Raw genomic sequence first — 18,280 nt, 5'->3', positions numbered from 1 at the left:
TATATAATGCTAATTTCCTGATGATTAGACATATCTGTTGTTGCTGGACTTGGATATTATCTCATTTAATCTTCAGTCTTCTCAATTTCTTATTCTACACTCTTCTCATCAACATTGTTAACTATTCCCATGGCTCCAGAGGGAAACTTCATCTGCTATTCAGCTTTAACACTCTGCTTATGACAATTGGGTAAGCAATTTGTTGCCATTACTATATATACTATTTTATTAGTTGTCAATTCTATCTTACACCTTTTTCTTAAGAAATGAAAAGAAGTTTGTATCGAATTGTCCGAGTACCTGATATGGCTATTATAAAGTTTTGCTTACCTTCACCACATTGAATTATTCTCCCAAATCAACTTTTGACCAAAAGAAAAGTCTCCCAAATCAACTTTGAAGCCACCGTACGGTTAAGAAAGTAGGTGGCTATGTTCCTTCCAGAGCTTTCAAATGAAAAATGCTAATTGTACCTCATATCAAATATTCACATCAGACTATAAACAGAGAGTTTCCTACATGTCTTAGGAAGATAAAGAAAACACAAATATCATAAAATTAAACACTCAAAGCTGATACAAAACGATGCAAATTCACAGATCCATGGGGTGTTTACGCAGGAAGGAAAGTATTTGGTTGGAGACTTCTTGAGGGTTCTCTTCTTGAATAAAATGGTGTCCGTCTATAATAACCACTTCCACGTCCGGGACAAGGCTCTTGAACTCATCACCTTCCACAAAATCCTTTGCGCCACCAGACTGGAAACCAAATTCTTTGTCACCGACTATGAACTTCACGGGAACTGTGATTTTTGATCCTTGCCAGGGTGCAAGAAGCTCCCAAGTCCTGTTCATCATTTCAGCAGGTAAAGTCACAACAGAAGACCAAATTCATGCACAGTTTCTCTGGCTCTATTATTGGTAACAAACTTTAAAACAATCTGTTGATTATGAGTGGTCGATTAATGATGTAAGAACATGGGATCATTCAATATGCTAGTTTGAAAAAATTATTCTCCCAGAGAAAAAGACTTCCTGTTTTCATTTAACCATGAAAAGAAATTAGGGACTGAATGTCATTTGCCCTTAAAGTTCTGTGCAATACTTATCCTTAACTTATATATATATATATATATATATATATATATATATATATATATATCTGTTTAAATGGGACCATATTCCTTGTGCATATGATGGTTGTACCTAACGCATGTGAGGTTTGTCGATGTTTTTAACATCTTCCTCGATGCTTAAAGGAATAAGCACAAAAATGATTATTCTTTGCATACTTACAGGTCCATTGCACGGTAGTAGTTGAAAGCACCAGTGAAGCCAGATTCCTCAAATTTCTCAGCATACACTTGGATATCCTCTTCTGTTAGCCATGGTGGCAATGACCACTTTGTCTCCAGGAAATCAATGATCTCCATGTCCGGAGGGGCTATCATTTTGTCGGTTATAAGCAAGAACTTCTTCATCACTGTCGTGTAGTCATACCTCGCAAACGCTCTCTCTGCTCTTCCCGGTTCCTTCTCAGGCAAGAAAACAAGGATAAATTGATTAAGTATCTTTTGTCACATTTCAATTTGTCACACCATCAATTTGATCTGATCATTGACTAAGTTGGCTCTAGGGAAATGAGGTACCTGGAATTGAATGACATGACATCCATCTCCGTAGATTTTTTTGATTGATTGGACAGTTTTACAGTTCGGAGACCTTGGATAGTATGGAACAGTTAGAGCGACAAACCCCATAACTCTATCTGGCCTGAACAAACTCAGATACCACCCGGCAACTGCTCCCCAGTCATGTCCTACTACATACACCTTCTCAAATCACAAAAATATGCACATAAGTATACAAAAGCTAGCGCTCTAGAGCTAACCAGTTACAAAACGGTGAATTTTTACTCTCACCTTTTGTTGACCAAAATGGTCAATTAGGCCGATGAGGTCTCCAACTATGTGCATCATGGTGTAGGAGCTGGGGCTGAGGGGAGAGTCAGAGTCACCATAGCCTCTCAAATCAGGAGCCACGACATGGTAACCGTTGTCAGCCAAGAAGTTGATCTGGTGGCGCCAAGCATACCAGAATTCTGGGAAGCCATGAATCAATAGAACAAGAGGACCCATACCTTTCTCTGCTACATGCATCCATATTCCATTGGTTTTGATCCTTTGGTGATCAACCTGATAATTCATCATCATCATATTCATCTCTGCTTCTCTCTAATCCCAGGTAGAGAGAAGAGAAGAGGTTTTGTTCAATGGCCGGCAAAAATGAACATGATGCTGTGTGCATAATTGACTTTATATTATGGTGTGAATGGTCAGAGCTGAGAATTTTGACTTGGGCACCTAAAGTTATTGGTTTACCAGTACTTAAAAAACTCGAGCTTTAGGGTCCAATGATGTGCACCCTTAGTTGGAGCTAAAGTCCAAAATAGGCACCATCTTTCCGAGGAACTACATATGCTGGGCAGCTTGTACATATTTGACACGGTGAACTTGTTTAGTGAATTTAGTGAAGAAGTCGATTAATTTGTGTAGTTCGGCCCAGAACATCTAGCCATTAAGCAAATTTAATCAGGAACATAATCAGGATTTTTTTTCCTGTGATCCAACATACATAATCAGGAAGTATGAATTTCAGTGACATTGTATTGCTTCTCTCTGAATCCAATGATTTAGCATGGCATATGTAAATAGGAAAAGTGTGGCTGACTTGGCTAAAGGAAACACATTGCACATAGAAGTTAATAAAGCAGAAGTACTGCATAAAATCTTCACTAAACCAAACAAGTTTTCGTCACAATCCAAAATCGCCTCTATGGCTACCTCAATTCCAGTAGGAATTATCAAAATTCAAAACTAGAAATACTATGGCAAAAAGTGAGCAGATTGATATTAGGCTTTCTTTGCACCAGATTTTTTTGCCACAGCTTTACCTGCAACAGGTTTTCCTGTAGGGGCTTTTTCTACAACAGCTTTTCCGGCAATAACTTCTTCGGCAGGGGCTTTTACTGCAGGGACCTGTTTTGCAAGAACCGGAAAATCAGCATCCTCCAAGCTAAATGAAGCATCTTCTTTTACAACAGCTTCTTCTGCAAGGGCTTGCTGTTTATCAAATCTTTGCCCTCCATTGTTAAACCTCCTCGGTTCACCATTGGCAAACCTCCTCTGCCCACCATTGTCAAACCTCTGTTGTCTATGATCCATCCCATTATTGATGGCATCGGCTTTTTTGTTCTTCTCATCTTCTTCTCTCTTCTTCTTCTCCTCATATTCTTTTAAAGTGTAAGAACGAGGATAGTTGCTATTCACAACAGGAGCACCATTGTTGCTGTCTTGCTTTTCCTGTTGATCCTTTCCCTCCTTTTTCTCTCCTTCAACCTTCTTCTTCTTCTGTTTTCGCCGCAAGCTTCCATTCACATTTGCTCTCCTCCTCCCATCAGAACTCTTGCTGCTGCTTCCATCAACACTAGCAGCCTCCTGTTCCACAGGAGCACCTTGACTCTCCTTCGCCTGCAACTCCAACCCGCTCAGGTTCTTGGCTAATTGGGACTGCACACCATCACTAGCCAAAGCAGAAGGCCTGGAAAAACTAAGATTAGGACGAGCGCTGTGGAACCTGAGAATCGAGGCTTCATAAACCTTCTTCTCTTGGATAGCCCTCTTCTTAGCCTCTCTCGCGTCCTTCTTCTCCTCCACCCTGACCTTAATCTTGGATTCCCTCGCTGCCTTCTTCTCCTCCTCGATCCTCTTTCTCTCTGCTGCTACAAAAGCATCATCTTCTTTCGCATCGACGATGCTGACGAGATCTGAAGAGTCCTCATCCAACAGATCAAAGGCATTGGCTAGGGCAGCCGATGATAAGGGTTTTTGAGGAGCAGGAGAGGGCTGCGGTGAGGGCTTCTCTTGGGTTTTCACCTCCACCACAACCGGCTTCTTCTTAGCCTCCACCTCCTTCTTAGCTGGGCGAGCCATATTGATGAGGGGTTTACTAGGGTTTTTGAGATAGATCACAGAGTGAGTGCTAGGGCTTGTGATGCCTTGTGATCACAAGGGATGGAGGATGGTGTTCGTTTTGGGTGTATTTATAGGCTCCTCATGAGAGTGATCGATAATTCCCGATTGGTTTGGCTGTCCTTGATCTATGCTGATTAATGCACTTGCTCCCCAAGCCAAACCCAAAATAAATTCCTGATTTAATTACCTTTTCTGTTAGATCTTTTCGTTCTCCCCAAGCAAAGAAGAAAGTAAATTTATATCCAAACATGGAAAAACAAAATAATTTAACCATTTACTTTAAAGTTTAAATCATATTCGGAAAAAAAAAAAAATACTTTGACTTACGTTACATTGACTCCTCCGATCTGCTAAACGATCGGGCAGCAATGAATTGAAAATTGATTTGTATAAATCGAAATGGATCATCCCCAAATTCTCTGTGACTGAGAATGATCGATTTCGATTTATACAAGCTTCTTACGATGGAACTGGTTCTGTTACAGCTGCAGTTTGTAGATTGGATATTGGTGGGGATGCAGATTCAAAGACTAAACCGACCATACAGTCTCAGCCTGTGTCAGCAGTTTTAGAGTGTAAGTGTGCATGGGAATGCCCTTATGTATTTGTGAAGCTCCAGCCCCATCTGTGGATGCAGCTCCTATACAGATCAAAGTACCAGATCCACCTCCGTCCCTCGGTCTTCAATACCATGAAAACAGAAACCGCTGTAAAAACCAAACCTTATATATACTTCAAACAGCAAGCATGGTTCTGTCTTCAATCTTGGTCAAGCGAACAATGGAATTCCTGATAAACAGATGGATTACGAAGTTCCTGACTGAAGGTGTACGTCAGTGCTAAAATGCTAATTACCACGACAAGCTAGGACTTTCTTTGCTACATTTAGCAGCAGTCTTTAATCAAACTGCGATAGTTTTTGCTCTGTCATATGATAAGTATTGGTAAAAGAAAGCAGGCCAAGGCAACAGAAACCGAAACTTTACACTATCCGATTGGGAAAGAAACATCTTGTTAAAACTTTATCTTCTGAATCTGATTGTAATGGGCAACTTGAACATAAAAAATAAAATAAAAAACATTTAAAAAAAAAACATTTACTTTGCTGAAGAAAATATGGCGGGCTCAAAGTCCAAACAACATTAAGAAACAGACGCTGCAAGCCAAGATAATATTGCACACATTTTTTTATATTTTTCTTCGTCCAAAATATAAAATAACAATTTGGAGACAAATTCAAATTCTCTCCTCCATATCTACTACGTAAGTTGTATAATTTCATGATCAGATTGCAGCGTTGAGATTGAGTTGCAGTAGTCACAGTCAAAGGTACGAAATTAATAATGGCAAAACATGCAAATTATTCATATTATTTACAAATTTAACTAACTGGTAAAACATTAATTTTATCAGTATAATGTAGTAAAGAAATGTCTCATTTATGTACAAAACTACAAATTACTCTAAACTCTTTTTATGGATTAACATGGAGTTTGGTGTATCTCCATTATACGGCTTATACCTTCATCAACCCTAAAACGTGAAGAGCATTATATAAGCCATTGATCTTGCCTCAAAATATCGACTCCTCATATGTGTTTAAGGAGATGTTCTAAAGTCTAGAATGAAGTGAACATATTTTACAAGGGTTTTTGTCTATTTACTCCATTTCTAGGGATTTTTTTTCCCACTTACCTCATTAAGTTTTTTTAATTCCCCCTTTATCCAAAACACTATAACGAAGTCTTCCCTAATACTCCATTAAGTTTTTTTTTTTTAAAGACTATTTTACCCTCACCCCTTTGTTACTTAGAGAGACAGAGAAAATTAAACAAAGAAAAACCATAAGAGACTTCGCCGAAATCCAGTCACCGGCTGCAGGATTCCAGTCATTGGCCGCGTGCCCACCAGACTTTTCTGAAAACCTCGCCGGAGTTCCCTAAAGTGGTCATCGGAAATCTCATAAGTCGCCGGAAAGGTTTATTGCCCCCAATAGACATATGTTGCCCCCTAATAAAGGGGCAATAGACTATCTATTGCTATTGCCCCCCAATAGAACTTTCGGTCACCGGAATGGGAACTAATCTTTTTTAAATTAGACAGATAAAACTTTGATTAAAAAAAACAATGAGATTACATCAATTCAAAATATGTATTACCCCCTATTAGACGCCTATTGCCCCCAATAGAATTTTTTTTTTCTCTAAACACCATTGCAATGAAAATAACTACCTCAAACCTCTAGTCCGCCACTGCCTCCTCTATCAACCTCTTTTTTTCTTTTTTTGTCAAACCTTCATCAACATAATAAAGAACAAAGGGATTAAAGGGCATGCCTAGAAGCCATTAACTAGGAAGCTGCTTGTTTCAAATAAGAAGCTTCCCAAATTGTATGCCCGTGGTTAGAATCCTAGAAACCATAATCGATTTCAATGGAAAATGAGAAGCCAAAATAGTCTCGGGAAGTGCATAGTATTAAATACCAAAGTGATATATATGGCTTGTACCAAAAAAGAAAAATAAAAAAGTGACATATATGGCAGGTGTCTCTTATATAACTACTGGTCTTCTGCATGCACTACCAAACCACCGATCAAAACCCCAAACAACAAAACAATCACACCTAAAAAGCAGCTGCAAAATTGAAAAAGCAAATCGAGTCATATCTATAAATATGAAACCTTTATCATCATCATTAGCTTGATCAGGAGCACCAAAAACACCATTTCTGCATTCTCGGCTGAAGCAAAACCCCAATTAATAACTAACCCCAAATTTAATTACCAGGAAATGGAATGCGAAGGTCGAGAGCGCAAAGAGCACGATCCTCCAGGTAGTTTCTCCGGCCTTGAAGCACGGCGGTTTGGCAACGCCGGAGGGAATGGGCGTGCTTCCAGCCTAAACAAAGAGCTAGGGTTGTATTTGGATGTGAGACAGGTCGGGTTTACTGACAAGTACGTCGTGGATGAGAGAGGAGAGAGACCGAGATCTGAAATAATGGCACGTTTACTTAATTGGAATGGAAAATAATCATGAATTGGAGACAAGTGGAATGAGAGAATAAAGGAATCGGTATTGATTCCAGAGGATTGATTCCTAAACCCGTCTCCCCCCTTCGTAATCAAATTCCTGAGTATTCAGGAATCGATTCCTGATAAGGAGGGGAGACCTACATCTATTATGATTCCTTTATGTGTTAGTAAACGCATGAATATTTTTACCCCGTAATCATTCTTTTTACCCCGTAATCATTCTCTCATATTCCAAGTAAGTAAACGTGCCCTAACAGAGACATAGGAGAATGAACAATTTGGTTAAAGGTAAAATTGTTATTTTGTCATTTCAAAAAAAAAATTGTTATTTTGCCTCAAATCGGGTTAGTGGGAATAAAAATTTGTTGATGGGGTAAGTGGGACAATTTTGGCTGATTTTGGTGCTTTGAGTTAATGACCCTTTTTACAATTTCACACTGCTCAACATCAATATGCTGGATAGGAAATTTCTCAAAAATTCAAAAGTCAATTTAAGTAATAGAATAAGACATGTGTTTGTCAAACATAATTACGTTCAATTTCTTTCTTTCTTTCTTTCTTTTTTTTTTTTAGGAGGAAAAGAAAATTACAACTTGAAATCTCTAATACAACCAGAACTAAACTTTTCAAAATTAAAAGCAGAGAGGGCAGACAACGATAGCTTGTTTGACCAAGTGATAGGAGTATCCGAATTATGTCATAGATTAGCAATGAAATCGTCTCCACAGTTAAATTAAAAGAGGGAAGACGAAGACAGCGACAACTTGTTTGACCAAGTGATAGGAGTATCCGAACTATACCCTAAAATATATATTAGCAATAGAGTCGTCTCTATAGTTGGCTTCACGAGGGATATCAGAGAAATAGACCTCATCAAAGTTGCTAGCAATATTGAGAATGTCCTTCACGAGGGTATGAAGACACCAAGGCAGAAGGCACTTCTTATTAATGGCATTGATGATAAGCTTCGAATCACTTTCAACAATAACTTTCCGGCAATTTAAAAACAATTATAGTTTATTTTTATTTATTTTTAACCCCACCCTCTCCGCTATTGATGAGGCTCGAACACATGACCTCTCAGATAGAAAACCCGTGCATAATCACTCCCCCAAACACGTGCACCCAACACGATTACAATTAGTTTCTTCCAATACTTCATGAATCTATTTCAATATGAAAAATATAGAGTGCAACCGTTTGCCAAAGATTCCAACTATTCACAGTGCTGGAGGTGATCTTCCATCTGTTATATTTAAGAAAACTGGATTTTGTCATGATTGCACATTTCCATGCTAGTTGTGTGTGCATGGCTAAAGCACGTAATGCATGCCTCATAATTCCCACATAAGTGGCATGATAGAAAAAAATTTCAAGATAAGTTCCAACTTGGTTAGCATCATTCTAGAGTGACACCATCTTTTCACGTGCTTAGCCTCTCTCTTGCAGGCAGCATTTTCCATATTTTTCTGTTTTCTTACTTGTACTGTGTTTAGTCACCTTCTGAAGCACTTTAGAACTAATTACAATAGGATAAGTAATGTGCTCACTGCAGATAATTTTTGTTGATGAAAAGTTTTCGCTAAAACCCAAAGGGCAAAGGGATCAAAACCCCAAGTCAGGCGCTGATTACCAAATTTACCAGACTCCTATCACGTTCTCAAATACAAGCTAAAAAGGAGAAATTTAATTAACCAGCAATATCACCAAGCAATCCCATTAGCAACCAAAAATCAAGTACAAGTGGAGTTAAACATTTTTGGCCGACTTATGCTGGTGAATATATTCATACATAAATGATGCATACAAGTAAATAAGAAATTTAATTTTGTGGCTTTGAAAGAAATTGCACAAGAAAACTAACAAAGCAAAGCAATACAATGGTAGAATTCAAACACATTCAATTTTTTTATTTTCTTCCGAGGGAAGGAAATTCATCAGCATTGTCCAAACTATATTGAAGTCTTCGGCCTCCATTGTTAGATCTCTGCCCTCCGTTGTCAAATCTTCGGCCTTCATTGTTAGATCTCTGCCCTCCGTTGTCAAATCTTCGGCCTTCATTGTTAAACCTGGGCCCTCCGTTGTTGAATCTCTGCCCTCCATTGGTGAATCTCCGCCCTTCATTGTTAAATCTCCGCCCTCCATTTTCCAAACCGCGTTGCCTCTCACCCACCTGCGGTGTTCGAAATTCCTTATTGACATCAACAGTCACTCTCTTGGGGTGGGCAGAGTTAATGTCATTATCTTTCTTCTCCTCCAAACTCTCACCTTCTTTTTTCTCGTTCAAACTCTCCCTCGTCTTCATCTCCTCATATTCTTTCAAAGTGTACAGACGAGGAGTGGACTGGTTTTGCACGCTACTAGTATCACCTTCTTGATTAGTGTCCTCCCCGTCCTTTTTCTCTCCTCCAGCAGCAGCCTTCTGCTTCCTTAGTTTTCTTCGCAAGCTTCCATTCTTGTTTTGCCTTTTCTTCCCATCAACACTCTTGCTGCTGCTACCACCATCTCCATCATTATTAACACCCTCCTCCTTTGATTGCTTATCTCCATCTACTGCTTCCTTTGTCTGTTGCTTTTCCACAGCAGCATCGCAGCCTTGAGTCTCCCTCTCCTTCTCCAACTCCAGCACATTCTTCTTGTCACTATGCTCCGAGTATGATCCAGTCCTTGTTCCTCGATTCTGATAAGCACCGTGGCCAAACCCTCTGCCGCGTCTCTGCTGATAATAGCCTTGATGACTCTGAACCTGATTCTTTACTTCTTCTTTCTGAGTCCCTTGAATTTTATTCGAGGAGCTAGGACTAGCAGCGGCTTTGGCAGCACCATTCTCGGATTTTGACTCCAACTCCGACTTTGGCACCCACTTTTTTTTAACGACAGGGGCATGAACTCCTTGGCCTTGGTTTTGCTCATTATTATATTCTCGAGGAAAATTTGGGCGTCTTCTAGACGAAGAAGGGCGATGAGTGGGGAAGGCGAGAACCGAGTTGAGTAGGGTATCTCGAATATTCTTCTTCTTTCCTTGCTGCCTCTCCTCCTCCTTCTTTCTCTCGGCTTCCTTGGCCTCCTCTTTCCTCTCCTTCTCTGCTGCTAGAAAACCAGCGTCTGCTTTCGCATCGACGATGGCAATCATTCTCCTCACATCTGATGATTCCTCGCCCAACAGATCAAAAGCGTTGGCGAGACGAGCCATGGTTGGCCAAGGGTTTTTGAAACGCAGAGAGAGATGGCTGAGAATTGAGATATCTCAGAGAGAAACTTTGATAGCAATCAGGATTTATGGTAAAGAAGGTCTTCCCTTGGGGTTATTTATAGGCTACTGACCTTGTTAGGCTGGTATTCCTTATACAACTTGGAAATAGTTGGTGTTCCTGAAACGATGTGTAATTGTGATATTACTGGCCGGTTTCCTTCCTCGATCTGGATTCTTTACTTGCTCAGCAATCCAAATCCCGAAAGGATTCCTGATTAATTCACATAACTTTTTTAGGGTCTCATTAAAATCAATATCTTATTATTCGCCTTGATTGACTGCATTAATTAGTAAAATATATAACACTAATTTTTTTTTTTAGAAGGTATCTAAATTTATATTGGCAATTTAAAACTTGCAAATCCAACTTGAATGTAAATGTCTCTGTGGAGGATCAGTTAACACCATTAACACCTTACAAACTACCTGCTTCAGCATGCTCGTACGGACACTTCTGTATATTGAAGTTTAGATCGAACGTGGCTTATTATATTTTAAACTCGACTAATAAAAGTCATAGAGTAGGATTAAAAGGTTTTGATGCAAGTATCTTCTACATGACAGTCCAGTTATTGGAGGTGAATCAAATTCGTAACCTGATGTAATTGATGAATGGTGGAAAGACAACTATTCTCATACGGCAATATGATGCATCTATTTCATTTGAGCAATTTTTTTTTTAATCTCTACAAAGAGTAATTGAAAACAAATACACAAAACATAATGGTGAACAATTGTTTTGAAAAAAATAACCAATCCATCATGTACTGCCACCTGTCAATTCAGTCAACGCAACAGTCAACGAAGAAACCACCCCCTTTCCGTTTTATAAACAAACGAAACACCAAATTAATCTGTCATTGCGTGCGCTACATCACACCCAATAATTACCCATGCAGCCCGGGGCCCACACCGTCTCGGCGGCCATGAGAGGAGGACCTCCTCCTTTTTCTCTCAAGCTAATCCCTTCCAATATAATAACCCCCCTCAAAAGAACAAGAATCAACCGCCACCGACCACCAACCTTGTGCCTCGGCAACTCCATGGGCGACCAAGGCGGCGCCTCAACGACGGAGACTCGACCAATTGAGGCGCCGACGAGGAAAAAAGAAGACGGAGAGCCGGAAAAGGAAGTCCCGCCGCCGCCGCCTCCGCCTGAGAAGCCGGAGCCCGGCGATTGCTGCGGCAGCGGTTGCGTCCGATGCGTTTGGGACGTGTATTACGACGAGCTCGACGAATATAACAAGCTCTACAAAAGTGATTCCACCTCCACCTCCACCTCTTAGAAATTAGAATTTCGATTCGCTTTTGTTCTTCTATTGGATTCAATTTCATATTTGTAGATCCTCTGTTGTTTCTTGAAAAATTTGAAATGAATATAAAAGATTTGATCTGTGTGAATCCATTTTTTCAATTCTGGGGAGGGGGACTTTTTAGTAGTGGGCCGAGAAGAAAGGATGAATTGTTAATGGGCCTGGCCCGTGGATTTTTTGGTATATTAAAAAGAAAAGAAAAGGGAAGGGAATGGAATGTCGTAACAGCTCGATCGGTGAGGATATGGGGCGGTCGGAGTTTGTGATCGTCACGGTGGCGGCGGTTCTGCTGTTGTTGGGAAACGACGTCGTTGAGGCTTCGAGTTCACCATCGGCGTTTGTGCAGAACGTCATCTACTCCAACAAGATTGCCATCTTCTCCAAATCGTATTGCCCGTACGTTCTCGTCTCTCTCGCTTCTTCAATTTTAGGTTCTGAATTTGATGTATTTAGGGTTTTCAGCTGAAGTTTATTACCAATCAAATTGGGATTTGAGAATTATGAGTTGACCGTTGCCGAATCTAATGTTGTTGGTAGAGAAATGTGTGGAGTTTTCAATTTAGGGTTAATAATGAGTTATATATATCCAATTTTGTACGTTTTTACTTCCAATTAAAAGGCCCTTTGTCACCCTTAAGCAAAATCTAGTTTAAGGAACAATAGAACAAGGCTCCCTCAATCTTGAACTTGTCTTGTTGGACCTGAATCAGTTGTTGTCGAAAATATATCTCACAGAACGAACAGGCAGGTCATTGGGATGAATAATAAGCGTAATACATCCAAAGTTGATTCAATTGCCTTTGTATATATATGTACTTGTGTACATAATCATGCCTTGGATTGTTTTCATACATCTCATAGTGGACAGTACTGTTCATGACTTCAGAAAAGAACTTAAATTTGAGTCCTGTGGAATGAGGAGCTGTTTATGTTTTTGCTTCCAGGTATTGCTTGCGTGCCAAGCGCATATTCAGTGAATTACATGAGCAACCTTATGTTGTAGAACTTGATCTTCGAGGTAAGAAATGGATATGCTTGTTTTACTCAGCTGCTTTTCCATCATTTGGAAAGGATTTTGAATGAGCTATGTGTTGTAGATGATGGGGGGCAAATTCAGAGTGTTCTTCTAGATGTGGTAGGCCGATCCACTGTCCCACAAGTATTTGTGAATGGCAAGCACATCGGTGGTTCTGATGGTTAGCTCTCATCTGCTGTAATCAACATGTTTGCCTTCTTTCTTTGCTTCAATAGTCGATCAGTTATTTATCCGCCACAATTTCCTCATTCTATTTATAACTTGCGCTTTTTCAATTCAGATCTCAAAGCCGCTGTTGCGAGTGGCCAACTTCAGAAGCTTCTTAGCATAAGTTGAGAAAGCATTGGAAATCAAGAAACACAAGTAGACTAGCATCTGATATGAAGCTGCATCTGAACACTTCTGGGAGCTTAAGATTGTGAGATGACACTATAGTATCTCAATATTAATGCTTCATGTAATTATTGATGTAGTGCTGAATTTGCTCGAATTCATGGAAGAAAAATTAAATGTAGTTTTCGACCGACATTTTGATGCATCCCAAATTTGTGATTGCTGCAGAGATCTCATTAATCTGTCTTCCTTACTATGAATTGGAAGTATTTAGTTGCTTAAAAGGCTGATTGTATTAACCGGCATATCAGGTGGTCATTACATTACCATAAAGAAAACATACGCATTTGCCAATCTCCATCATCAGAATGTTCTTCAACAATCCTCTGTGGTTAATAAGGACATCATACTAGAAACGCAACAATTGATATCATACAAAAAAGATACATGTATGTGGCCTCATACCACCATATGAGGCATGCATTTTGGTGTTTTATCAAGCATTCGGTTTTCTATCACTTAAAAGCACAACATAATAAAATCTCCGCTATGTGCTTTTTTTTTTTTCTGTTTTTTTTTGTTGTTGCAAGTCATCACCTATCAAAATTATGAAATATGGGAAGAAACTAACCATGTTTAGAAGTTCAATCAAGATGTGTTTTTCTAAAAGATACAGCCTCACTTACCACACTATTATGCCATTTTTGAAGTTGAAGATTTATATCGTCTCTATGCTACATTCTTAAATGGTTCGATTATTAGCCAAAATCATCTTTTCATTAACTAGATTCTTAATCCCATTAACTGTGTAAAAGCTGAGAAAATTATGTTTGATTGCTAGCAGCTAGGACTCACTAGGAGGTAAGGAATATTTGTTCTTTTCAAGAGAATACGCATATATGTATTCCAAATCATAGTGAGTTGAAACTGATATCTAAAAATCTAACAAAATATTACGAGTTAGGTACAACATAACATCAAATTGTCCCCCATCCGAACATATCTGGACCATTTAATATATGTTACTTTGAAAATATATACATATATGACGAAGTCATGAAACAATTGTATTTTTTGTCCTTATGTTTTGCTTGTTGATTTAAAGTTGGTCCATATTTTTCTCGATATTTGTAGTTTACGTCATTTTAATTTAACATTGTGAAGTTAAAAATGGATGTGCTTACTATGGACATGGTCAATGTTGTTCTTTTCTTAAAGGTAAAATAGCCAAATTACCCCCTGACTTTTTCCATGGCTGCCGATTTACCCCCTGACATTTCAATTTTGATTATCTACACCCTCACTTTTCTAATTGTTGCCAATTTACACCCTATCGTTATTTTTTAGACTTTCCATCTAATTTTCCGTTAACTTGGTTAGCACGTGAGGGGTTTTTGCGTCTTTTCAACTATCACAATAAAAAAATAAAAAAAACAAACCAACACATCATTAAAGAAATAAAAAAAAAATACAAAATTGTTCTTCGTTAAAAGAAGGAAAAAAAAATTGCCCTTTGTCTCTTCGTCCTTGTCCATCTCTTCTTCTTCTTCACTCCCTTTATTTCAAGATTGGTTGTTAGCTTACAACTGATCGCTTAATTAATATTTGCTAGTCACATCAAATGATTGGATGATCATATCACTGAAGGAGAAACCATCTTTGATCATTTAGGTTTCTGGTTTTCTTTTTCTTTGAAGGCCAGAATAAATTAATATTTCAAAAATTCATATGAGAATTTGATCTTCCATGTTTCCAGTTGGAGGGGTTTGTATTGTGTATAAGATTGAGGAGTCATCGAACAAACTAAAATATTTATATGTATGGAATATGAAAATTAAAATTACAACAAGCATGTGAAGGTCATCTTGATTGATCCAAGTTGGGATTGTGTTATATTGATCTCGATAAAAGGAACATAGCGGAAGAGGTCATGCTGAGAAGAAGATAATTGAGAGATAGACAGAGAAGAAGAGGAGAGGATGAGGGAAAAAAACAGTTGTGGGAGACGAATAACAGTATTTTTTTTATTATTTTTTAACAAAGTAATTTTGTTTTTTTCCCTTAATTTATTAATATATGAGGGTAATATTGGAACATTAGAGGCAAAAAAATTTAGAGTTGGCCGGGGTGTACTAAGATTTTTGTTCGGTACAAATAGCAACACTCTTTTTTTTTTAGGTGACAATTGCAGAGACAAAAAGACCCCTCACGTGCTAACTAAGTTAACAGAGAAATTGGATGGAAAGTCTAAATTTTTACTATAGGGTGTAAATTGGCAACATTTAGAAAAATGAGGGTGTAAATAATCAAAATTGAAATGTCAGGGGGTAAATCGGCAGTCATGAGAAAAGTTAGGGAGTAATTTGGCTATTTTGCCTTTCTTAAAACTCCAACACTTATCTAACCGTAGGATAAGAAACAGATTGGTTTGCACTGTGAAGCTCAATCAAAGTCCTAAAAAATTGCATGAAATGCAAATTTGTAATTCACAATGACCAACGGTTCATCATGGATTATGCAGTCCACGAAATGCTACTATTCTTTACAGCATTTTCGTGACTCCTAAATTTGTGTCCACGTTTATTTGTCTTCTCTTTTGCCCAATGCTAATTGCATTATCCGACATTAGGGATGGCAATGGGGAGGGTAGGGTAAGGGGATTAAATTACCATCCCCATACCCAACTTCATTCCTCATCCCCTTACCCGCCCCAATCCTCGTAATAAGATGCTAGGGATTCCCTGTCCCCATTGGGGATTAGGTCCATATACCCGCCTCAATCCCCATTAACAATATTACTAATTGATTATATAAAAATTCATACAAATAATTATGAATTGTAAAATATGAAGTTAAAATCAAACATCAAAATAAAATAACTTTCTTATTTCAATCAAGGAAAATTAACATGTTAATAAAGATTTTTTATTAAAAGAATCTTCTTCTTTTTTAACATATTTATTAACAGAATTTAAATATTAACAAAAAGATAAAGTTTACATAAATATTTATTAATAAATAATAAATAATATCAAATATATATATATATAATATATTAATATATATATATATATATATATATATATATATTATTTCAGATAATTCTTATTGGGTGGGTATGGGGATGGGGATCAAAATACCATCCCCGCCCCGTACCCGATTTCAGAATTCGAATACTGAGAATTCTGAATTCCCATTCCCGTTACCCGATTTCACCCGAATTTCTCCCTGTTAGGGTCGAATACCCGATGGGTACCCTACCCGATGGGGATTTTTGTCATCCCTATCCGGCATTTCACATTAGCATAAAGAGATTCGTATTCATTTGACAATTTTCATCATATATAGTTGAATGAACCGCCTGACTACTGGTTGTGCTCCACATTTCATAATAGTCAATGATGAAATGTCAGTTTAATATAACACGATGATATTGATTGAAACTGAAGGATTAACATTTGTTAAAGAAGACGCATTTATTCCAGTGTTGACATTATATGATATGAATATCTCAGGGGACTTGTCGGAGTCTCTTCAATGCTCTCTTCAGTAGGTGAAGGTTCTATTTCAAGCCGAGGAGCTGAGAGTGTGCAATTTTCTGTGATGAGCTAACCAATTTTGTATTTTGCCTCTGTACCTACTTGTGCATTTGCAAGCATAATTAGCTATAATGAGCTACGCTCATGGTACCGCCAGAGGTACAGACTCCCGCCAAAGGAGTGACCTACGGATACACAGCCAGGCGAGCTACCACCTGAGCCTCGGATCACCCCCAGATCACTGCCGCCGCGCGCCATGCCAAGAGGGCATCAGAAGCTCCTAGCACTGGGAATCGAAACACATTAGTCCCACATCGAAAACAAGGAGGAGATCAGCCTTCTCCTCATCTATAAAAGGTTCTCTCCTCTCTCCTCATTAATTACGCATTGACTACTCATTTATTGTTAAGCCGTCTATATGCATCGACTAACTTAGGCATCGGAGAAGTGAAGACTGCCCAACGCGGTCTCCCTCTGACGCCCTGTCTTTCATTTGAGAGCTAGCGAAGATCATCAAGTCTTCAGAGTAGCGGTCCGCCCACCGGACCCTCGTTAAACGAAAGTTCAGCTACCGCCGGACTTTGAGCATTAACATTGGCGCCGTCTGTGGGAATCCTTGAACAAGAGGTCATCCCACCACAATTACCATGACTAACGGTAGCGGGGGAAACGCTGAAGAGCAGGCGGACCAATCCGCCATTCCCCAACCCACCAACCCAGCGGTAGGCATTAACCGCGCACTATTCAGCACCCCAGCCAACCCCGGCGGTGAGGCAAATCCAAGTAGCAGCCGCCCACCGGGCCAAGATCTCACCGCTCTGTACGAGCTAGCACTGGTGGACCTTCACAAGGCAAACAGAGAGCGTGAAGAGGATAGCAGAGAGAAGGCCGAGGCCCAAAAACAAGTGGCTACGCTGATGTCACGTTTTGATGAACTAAAGAGGACACTGGATGCAAATGCCAACCCAGCGCAGAGCGAGCAATCACGAAGCACCAGGCGTAGCCGGCCCAACACTGGCACGTTGGTACCGGGACCAATCGTACATATGCAAGTACCGCTGAACCCACCTGAACTATCGGGGATGGGACCACCGCCCGTCCCCCAACTAATGTTGGAGCAGGAGGCTGAGTCACTACCGCGCACCAATCGCTCGGAAGCTAGGGCAAGGACTGAGGGCAATCCGCCTGCCCCAGGGCGCAGACGGGTTCAGCGGAATATCCAGGCAGATCCCGCTGGCAACGCAACAACCCAAATACTGGAAAGGATGCAACAACTAGAGCAGAGATTAATCCGGGCGGAGTCGGGCACCCCACCGCCAACTCCAAATCCGCTTTTCGCGTCCAGACCAGGACCATTCACCGCTGCAATTCTGCAGGCTATCAGACCAGCGTACGCAAAAACCCCAAAGATGTCACATTACAGCGGCATGTCTGACCCCTTCGTCCATATGGACACCTTCAAGAAGGTCACCAACAACAAGGGATTTGACGACGCCACCCTGTGCCACTTGTTCAGCGAAACATTGGACGGTGAGGCAATGAACTGGTTCTTTGAATGTCCGTCGGGATCCATCGACTCATTCCACGCGCTATCACACGCCTTCCTATCTCGGTTCATCTTATTGTCCGCCGGACATCACAACACAAGTCAGCTGTTCAGCGTCAGGCAAGGGATAGATGAATCACTGAAGGCATTTGTCACAAGATGGCGGGCGGCAGCATCTCAGTGCCGCGATCTAGA

General features: G+C 39.7%; 4 protein-coding genes across 6 annotated transcripts; 1 reads left to right on the top strand and 3 right to left on the bottom strand.

The window, feature by feature from the left end:
• Positions 1 to 447: 447 nt before the first annotated feature.
• LOC112186536 (epoxide hydrolase A) lies at positions 448 to 2,308 on the bottom strand. Its single transcript, XM_024324983.2, has 4 exons — positions 1,922 to 2,308; positions 1,649 to 1,831; positions 1,296 to 1,531; positions 448 to 846 (listed from the first exon to the last, which is right to left on the bottom strand). Exons 1-4 carry the CDS (start codon positions 2,219 to 2,221, stop codon positions 594 to 596), a joined length of 972 nt encoding a protein of 323 aa, XP_024180751.1. The 5' UTR covers positions 2,222 to 2,308; the 3' UTR covers positions 448 to 593.
• A 603-nt stretch (positions 2,309 to 2,911) lies between these two features.
• Positions 2,912 to 3,991, bottom strand: LOC112189204 (eukaryotic translation initiation factor 5B-like). The gene has a single exon (XM_024328479.2). The coding sequence runs from the start codon at positions 3,989 to 3,991 to the stop codon at positions 2,912 to 2,914; it is 1,080 nt and encodes a 359-aa protein (XP_024184247.1).
• A 4,983-nt stretch (positions 3,992 to 8,974) lies between these two features.
• Positions 8,975 to 10,258, bottom strand: LOC112189203 (eukaryotic translation initiation factor 3 subunit A-like). The gene has a single exon (XM_040513258.1). The coding sequence runs from the start codon at positions 10,256 to 10,258 to the stop codon at positions 8,975 to 8,977; it is 1,284 nt and encodes a 427-aa protein (XP_040369192.1).
• Positions 10,259 to 11,620: 1,362 nt separating this feature from the next.
• On the top strand, positions 11,621 to 13,260 carry LOC112189205 (glutaredoxin-C3). 3 transcript variants are annotated; one of them, XM_024328482.2, is made up of 4 exons: positions 11,621 to 12,027; positions 12,576 to 12,649; positions 12,729 to 12,844; positions 12,948 to 13,260. In XM_024328482.2, the coding sequence occupies exons 1-3, from the start codon at positions 11,843 to 11,845 to the stop codon at positions 12,830 to 12,832; spliced, it is 363 nt and encodes a 120-aa protein (XP_024184250.1). In that variant the 5' UTR covers positions 11,621 to 11,842; the 3' UTR covers positions 12,833 to 12,844; positions 12,948 to 13,260. The 3 variants fall into 3 exon arrangements, with proteins under 3 accessions (XP_024184250.1, XP_024184249.1, XP_024184248.1); XM_024328481.2 differs by having other exon boundaries at positions 12,729 to 12,855; XM_024328480.2 differs by having other exon boundaries at positions 11,623 to 12,027; positions 12,729 to 12,827; positions 12,948 to 13,221.
• Positions 13,261 to 18,280: the final 5,020 nt, after the last annotated feature.

The sequence above is a fragment of the Rosa chinensis genome, chromosome 2, assembly GCF_002994745.2.
Source record: "Rosa chinensis cultivar Old Blush chromosome 2, RchiOBHm-V2, whole genome shotgun sequence".
Taxonomy (NCBI): domain Eukaryota; kingdom Viridiplantae; phylum Streptophyta; class Magnoliopsida; order Rosales; family Rosaceae; genus Rosa; species Rosa chinensis.
The sequence above is the reverse complement of the archived record's forward strand: the minus strand, read 5'-3'. Positions and strand labels throughout refer to the sequence as shown.